The sequence below is a fragment of the Carlito syrichta genome, unplaced genomic scaffold (assembly GCF_000164805.1).
Source record: "Carlito syrichta isolate Samal-C Ts95f unplaced genomic scaffold, Tarsius_syrichta-2.0.1 Scaffold307013, whole genome shotgun sequence".
NCBI lineage: Eukaryota > Metazoa > Chordata > Mammalia > Primates > Tarsiidae > Carlito > Carlito syrichta.
Window position 1 is genome coordinate 86,233 of NW_007251109.1, and position 6,771 is coordinate 93,003.

Below are 6,771 nucleotides of genomic sequence, written 5' to 3' on the forward strand. Positions count from 1 at the left end.
CGCCCCTTTCCCCACAGGCGGAGTCCAGTCCCCAGAGCCGCACGCTGGTCCTGAGGCTGTACGAGGCCCACGGCAGCCACACGGACTGCTGGCTGCACACGTCGCTGCCGCTTCAGGAGGCCACGCTGTGAGTGGGAGCCGGTGGAGGTGGTGGCAGGAGTCCCGCCCCCGCAGGCCCTCACTGCCCCTCCTGTTCTCCAGCTGCGACCTCCTAGAGCGGCGAGACCCCGCTGGCCACGTGCCCCTTCGGGACAACCGCCTGAAGCTCACCTTCTCGCCCTTCCAAGTGCGGTCTCTGCTGCTCGTGCTTCAGCCTCCGCCACACTGAGGGGGAGGGCTGTCTGTGGAAGGCTTTGGGGACTCCCCATTTCCACCTCCCAGCCTGAAGCGAGGATCAGCCATTGCTTGTGTAATAAATCTTGGACCAGGAACCTGCTGGTAGCCCCTGCCCCCTCCCCTTGGGGCCCATACTCAGGCTTGGGAGTGGGGGACGTGCTCTTTTCTGGTATTTGGGGGCAAGGGCGAGATCGAAGGTACCTGTCGGCGAGGGTCTGGGTTGTAGTCCCCATGAGAGAGATTGGAGCTCTCAGGTGACCAAAAGCTAACGAAAAGACCATGAGGTGAGAGGCTTCTTCCCTGGGCCAGGGGAGAAGCCAGGATGAGAGAGCAGCCAGGGTCCCTGGAGCCTGACCCCACCACCACCCTGAGGGGCTGTGCTGCAGGGACACACTGTCCTCAGCTTGGGGATGGGGGGGGCACAGCTTGCCTTGTTGTGAAGAGGGAGCCTCCTGTTCTCAAAGTCAGGCACCAGCAGCCTGCCCAAGAAGTGCCAAGATGTGCCAATCTACCCATTTATTAAAAATATAGCATTTCTCACATGGGTTTAAAAAATGTGGAAGGTGGGGTACAATTAAAAACATCACTTGTGCATCTGGGCCCTGGGCTTCCAGCCTGCTGCAGACACTGCCCGCCTCCAGGACTTCAGACAGGCCCAGGTTCAGGGCCAGAAAGCAGGGAACGGTGGGCGCCAGCAAGGAGACCCTCCTATTATGAGGCTGAGGTCCCCTCTGGTTCCAAGGCTGGGGTGTTGACCTTAATCTTCCGGGGTCTGCGGTGGCCTGGGGGAAGAATGGGGAACGGTTCGTCAGACCCCCAGTTTCCTTCAACCTTGGCCACCTGAGTTCTCCTCCCCATTCTCTCCTGCACTCCTGTGCCCCCATCCTGCCCTCTGAAGAGTTGGGCCCCTTCCCTCCCCAGAGGAGGGCACTGAGGAAAGCCCACCTGGTGTTGCCTGGTGCCCTTTCCTCCTCTCCTTCTTAGGGACTGTGGGAGGTTCTGGGTCCTGTTGGAGACTGGTCCCCTTGGGCTGCTGGGTTGCTGTTTTCTTAGGCCGGGCTCTCTGTGCCCTTCGTGTTCTGGCAGGGGCCTCGCTTAGAGGTGGAGGGGCCTGGATAGAGGAGACACAGGTCCCTGAGGGCTCAGCAGTTGGTTAGGAGCCACTACTGCGGCCCCTCAGAGGAAGACAGCTGCCCAAAGGCCTGGCCTTGGGGGATCAGCTGGGTGCGCATGCAGAGGAGGAGGCAAGAGCCACAGCCGTACCTCCCCTCTGTCCTCAGGATTTGGCTGTGTGGCCTTGGACTTCTTTCTGCGGGACTTGGCCCCTGCAGGACATGGTGCTGGGGTTGGAGGCTCCTGTAGCCTCAGCCCCTTTCTCCAAGCTTCCACTGCTTGGTATGACTCCCATGGCTACAGGGGGTGAGGGTGGAGGAGGGTGCCAGAGCCCTGTGGGCAGGAAGTCCCTCCTCTTAGCCTATTACATTGGGAGCAGCTTACCTTTGGGTGCCAAGGGTCCAGGATCCCCCTACAATGGGATGGGGACAATTCAGGAACCAACCTGACTGGGGCACAGGCCTCACACACATCCCTCCAGGTCAGTGTAGCCTCCCTGACCTCCCCCCACGGCAGAGTCAACACTGACGAAGCTGCCCTGCCCACAGGCAGCACCGCTCGCTGGGACCTCGGGGCTCCAGGGAGGGGCAGGCCTAGACAGGCCCTGGGCATCTCTACCCCACCAGCTTCTAGGGATCTTTGTATGCCGGTGTGAGCAGCGGGTCCGAACCTGGAACCAGATGGTACGGCCATGCCGGTCCTGCAGGGAGCTCATGTCCGACCGGCCATAGCATCTCAGCCAGGCGCGGAAGGCAGCGAAGTCCTCCTTCCCGCTCTCCAGCCCATAGCCTTTGCCCCCTGTGGGACAGAGGTACAGGCGGAGATGGGAGGGTGGACTTGGTTGGAGGGGGAGGGCCTAGCTAGGCCTGGCCCAGACCTCAGCAGCACCAGCTGATGGACTGAGTCAGGACCAGGCTCTCCCTCCTCCAGCTGCCTGCCTGTCTGGTGGGCAGCCTGGAGGAATGGACACCGGATCCTTGAGGAGGCCTCATCTGTCCAGCAGTGGCTGGGCCAGCGTACTTCCACTCTCCTGTTGGGAAGCCGGGCCCAGAGGGGGACAACCGCCCAGGTCACCTAGCAGGCCAAAGCAGGGGTCGTTGCTGCCTTCCCGCCCAGGCCTCACCCAGCTGGACCACTTCCTTGGGCACTAAGTGGCACAGCTCCAGCAGGTCTGGGTTCTGCAGCTTGGCCCTGATCTTCTGGCTCAGGGTCAGCTCCAAGCTCTGAGGAAGGCACAGGGCAGAACCTGGTGGTCAGCATGGGGCAGGGCCACAGGAGGGCAGCTTCTCCCCCACACCCGGGCCCCATTGTTGAGCTACGCCGGAGACGCTGACTCAACCCGTCCGCTTGCCAGCATGTCGACACTCCCACACCTGCACATGCGTCGCCCCCTGTGCCCTCACCGGCCTGCTCTGCTGCAGGGCCTCCAGAACTGTGCGGGCCTTCTCGAAGGGTGGGATCTTCAGCCTGGAGTGGGGAGCCATACTAAGCAGTGGGAACATGGGCACACCCATCGCCCTCAACCCTCGTGCCCACGGCCGCCTGCTGACCGGAACAGGATCTCAGCCCGCAGGTAGTTGCCAATGCCGTTAAAGAACCTCTGGTCCAGGAGGGCCTCGCAGATGGGCCGGTCAAAAGCCTTGTCTGCCAGGTTTCGTAGCACGTTCCCCCTGGAGGGACACAGCCTGGGTGCAGAAGACCCATCCCTGCCTTCCACGGGGTTGGGAAGGGGATGGGAGAGCCTGTCTCTGGGCACAAGGGGAAGGAACCTGGGGTCCCAGCTCCCTTTCTCCCTGCCCGTTTTCTTGTCCGTTAAATAGGAATAACCTAGGATTTGAATCATTGTGTAAGGTGAAAGGCATCAAAAGCAACGTGTTCAAGGGAACACGTGAGTCTGTACACAAGGTTATGTGTTTACCGCCAAAGTCCCTTAGACTCCTCAGGACAAGTCAGAACAAAGTGATCACAGAACTGCAGGTGTGGCCACAGTCTGAAATTGAGGGTTCTGTGGGGGGTTAGAGGCCATATGTGGACTTGACATTGGTGGTTCCGCTCTTCTCAAGACCCTGAAGTTTGTCTGGTTCTGTGTAGCAGGTGTGCAGGGGCAAGTCCTGGCCTGTGAGGGCCCCAGCGGCCCCACCCTACTTCCAAGATTCACAGCAAGACTGACTCAGTGGTGGGTATCAGGAGAGTGGGTAGGGGGCCAGAGACAGAGTTCTGGGGTAGAGGCAGCCTGGGTGGTGCTGGTCCTGGAGCTGGAGGGCCAGGGAAACAGCCTAAGTGCTCATTAGGAGAGAAACTCCAGAGTCAGCTGGCGAGGGGAACCTGACTCCCGGGAGAGGGAGGTGGGGGAACTCTAGAACCACAGCAGATGTCTCCCCAGGGGTGCCCTTGGGGTTCATGCCGGGAAAGCCAGGAGTCAGCTGCTCTCTTTGGCACCAGAAATGCCCTGGCCTAGCCCACGACAGGCAAGTCTCCCCAAGACCCACTGAAGGCACCATGTCCCCAGGAAGGGAGAGCTCACTGAGTCCACTGCATGCCTGAGATTCCTGGTGGCCAGAATTCTTTCCCTATGGCTGGGCATGGCTCCTACTCAACAGTCAAGCCCCAGCAAAGACTCACCTCCCTGCGGCCATTTCTACTGACCCCTACCCTCAGCCAAAACTCCTCTGCCTCCTTCACCTGCTGGGCTTACCTCTGCACACGCTGAAGTCTTGCTTCCTGGGTCCTTGCCTCACTGAATTCCTGCTGTGGGAGCAGGGACCATTCACTGTGTTCCTGCAGTGCCCCCACGCCTGAATGAGGCCTGGCACTAAGCAGACTCAGATACAGCTCCTCTTCAGAGAGGAAGTGGCCAACATGTGCTATCTTAGCTGCCTGCATCACATCCCAGGTGACCACAGGACACAGACCAGTGGGCAGGCAACTGCGGGAGGCCCCAAAACCCGACTCAGAAGCTATCATTAGGCTGCCCTCCCAGCTCTGAACAGTTCTTGCTCAGCCTCACTTCTCAGCTTCCTGGGAACACCAAGAAGCAGTGTGGAGCTCAGCTGAGCCCAGCTCTGCCACTGACGGGCCCTATGACCCCTCTCCTGCCACATCGGTTTGGGTCCAGGGCAGGGACACTGTCTTGGTCTACAGATGAGGGGACCAAGGCCCAGAGAGGGCCGCGCTCATCCCTTGTGGGCCATAAGGCACTCACAGAGCCAGGCCCGAAGCCCAGGCCTGTGTCCACCATGCCTGGAGCCAGCCCTACCTGAACTGCTCGTACTCCAGCAAGACACATGGCCCGCGGCCCGGCTGCCACCGGCCCCCGAGGTCCCAGCGGCCGAAGCGGCGGATGTCCACGAAGCACAGGGCCAGCTGGGGACCAGGTGGAGCCGTGTAAAAGCGCAGATGGGCATGGCGGGGCAGCGCATCCCCAGGCACCAGCTGGAAGCAGCCGGACATGCCGAAGCGGAAGACGATGGTCAGTGGCTCCTGTGGGGGCCGGGCCCCGGGCAGGGGGCTCAGGGCCAGGCGCAGCTCCTTCCCGCGGGCGCAGGCTGAGATGTGGTAGGCGCTGCTCTCGAAAGGCACCTCAGGGTTGCGGCTGACGGAGGACTTCTCCACGCGCCCCCCAAACACCAGCCCCCTGCAGGCCTCATTCACAAAGAGGCTGGCCAGGTGCAGTTCGGGGCCCTCCGGCATCCTGGGGGAGGGATGGCGGGCCCTGTGGTGGGGGAGGACAGCTGGTGGAAGTGGAATGTGCCTTGTGAGATAGAAACTGTCACCTCAGCCAAACACGGTGGCTCACGCCTATAATCCCACACTTTGGGAGGACCATGTGAGAGGACTGTCTGAGCCCAGGGGTTCCAGACCAGACTGGGCAACTTGGGGAGACCTCATCTCTACAATAAGCCAGAGAATTGACCGGATGTGGTGGCGCTCACCTGTAGTTCCATCTACTTGGAAGGCTGAGGCAGAAGGATCGCCTGAGCCTAGCAGGTCAAGGCTGCGGTGGCCGTGAGCGTGCCACTGCACCCCAACCTGGGCAACAGAGTAGGACTCTAACTCAAGAAACAAAAAAAGAAAAGAAATGAAATTGTCACCCTCATTCTACAGAGGAGAACTCTGAGCATTAGAGAGGCATGTGGCTGGCCCCAAAAGTACCTGGAAAGTTCATCAACACCTTCCATGGGCTTCCACTGCTACTTTTATTTTTAAATTTCTTTTAGAGACAAGGTCCTGCTCTGTCGCCCAGGCTGGCGTGCAGTGAAACAATCAGAACTCACTGTAAATGAACTCCTAGGCTTGAGCAGTCCTCTTGCCCAGCTATACTTTGTAGAGACAGAGGTCGCTCTATGCGGTCCAAGTCGGTCTTGGACCCCTGGCCTCACATGATGCTCCTGCCTCAGCCTCCCAAGGGATGACAGGCATGAGCCCCAGACCTAGCCTCACTGCTGCTTTTATTTTATATTTGAGGCAAGGTTTCACTCTGCGGCCCAGGCTGGAGTGGTGCAATCACTGCTCACTGCAGCCTCCCCCTCCGGGGCTCTGGCGATCCTCCCACCTCATCATCCAGAGTAGCCGGGACAACAGGTGCGCACCACCATGCCCAGGTAAGTTTTTGATTTTTTTGTAGAGAGGAGAGGTCTTGCTGTGTTGCCCAGGCTGGTCTCCAGCGCCTGGGCTCATGCCCTCCTCCCGCCTCAGCCTCCCAAAGTGCTGAGATCACACCGCGCCTGGCCAACTGCCGTTTTTAAAGTCCAAACCCCTAACGGCCTACTGCTGCCATCTCGTGTCCCCGGGGACTCACGGTTCTTCTTCCGGTCTCCTCCAGTCTGGGACACTCGCTGGAGCCCTCCCTGACCTCCACGAGCAGGAGCACCCCCACGCGTCCTCCGCCCTTCAGGCACCCCGCAGTCCGAGGGCTCTAGCTGGCCTCGGCCGCCCATCCCTGCCCCCGCCCCGGTGTTCGCTCTGCCCGCTCGTCATCCGACTTTAGGACAGCGCCCGCATCCGTCCCCGCCCGCCCGGAGGAGCCCAGCCCGGTCCGGGCGGCCGCCAAAGCTGAGGCACGGCCCGGGGGGGCGTCTCACCTCTCCTCCGCCCGGGGGGCTCGGAGGCGAAGGGGCGTGTCCGACACACCCGGGCAGCGGGCCGCGCGGGGCCCTTGGCCTTGCCCTCCCGCCTCCGCTTCGCCCGGGCGAGGCACGCGAGCGGCTCGCTTTCGGGAGAAGGAGAAGCTGCCGACTCTAGGGTCCGCCCCTCCCGCCGCGACCCAGTCCTCGGTTAACCCCGGCTCCCCCCTCCTCAGGACCCCCGAAGCCCCTCCTCTCC

At 61.2% G+C, this 6,771-nt stretch overlaps 2 protein-coding genes across 6 annotated transcripts in view; one reads left to right on the forward strand and one right to left on the reverse strand.

The window, feature by feature from the left end:
- Positions 1-431, forward strand: part of MAN2C1 (mannosidase alpha class 2C member 1) — an 11,553-nt gene extending 11,122 nt beyond the window's left edge. For all 4 annotated transcript variants that reach the window (XM_008063717.1, XM_008063718.1, XM_008063719.1 and 1 more), the window contains 2 exons: positions 18-127; positions 202-431. In XM_008063717.1, coding sequence (XP_008061908.1) covers positions 18-127; positions 202-328 — 237 coding nt within the window. In that variant the 3' untranslated portion in view covers positions 329-431. The remainder of the gene's footprint in view (positions 1-17; positions 128-201) is intronic.
- Positions 432-1,026: 595 nt separating this feature from the next.
- NEIL1 (nei like DNA glycosylase 1) lies at positions 1,027-5,633 on the reverse strand. Of its 2 annotated transcripts, XM_021715338.1 has the most exons (10): positions 5,619-5,633; positions 4,706-5,161; positions 3,000-3,119; positions 2,853-2,916; positions 2,573-2,672; positions 2,120-2,247; positions 1,834-1,861; positions 1,600-1,661; positions 1,282-1,447; positions 1,027-1,118 (listed from the first exon to the last, which is right to left on the reverse strand). In XM_021715338.1, exons 2-10 carry the CDS (start codon positions 5,137-5,139, stop codon positions 1,048-1,050), a joined length of 1,173 nt encoding a protein of 390 aa, XP_021571013.1. In that variant the 5' UTR covers positions 5,140-5,161; positions 5,619-5,633; the 3' UTR covers positions 1,027-1,047. The 2 variants fall into 2 exon arrangements, with proteins under 2 accessions (XP_021571013.1, XP_008061912.1); XM_008063721.2 differs by lacking the exon at positions 5,619-5,633 and having other exon boundaries at positions 4,706-5,197.
- Positions 5,634-6,771: the final 1,138 nt, after the last annotated feature.

Coding starts and splice junctions, on each gene's coding strand:
- NEIL1 (XM_021715338.1), bottom strand. CDS start 5,139: ATGCCGGAGGGCCCCGAACTGCACCTGGCCAGCCTCTTTGTGAATGAG. Junction 1,862..2,119: donor GCCGTACCATCTGGTTCCAG/GTTCGGACCCGC, acceptor ATCCCATTGTAG/GGGGATCCTGGACCCTTGGC. Junction 1,662..1,833: donor TGGACCCTTGGCACCCAAAG/GTAAGCTGCTCC, acceptor CATGTCCTGCAG/GGGCCAAGTCCCGCAGAAAG.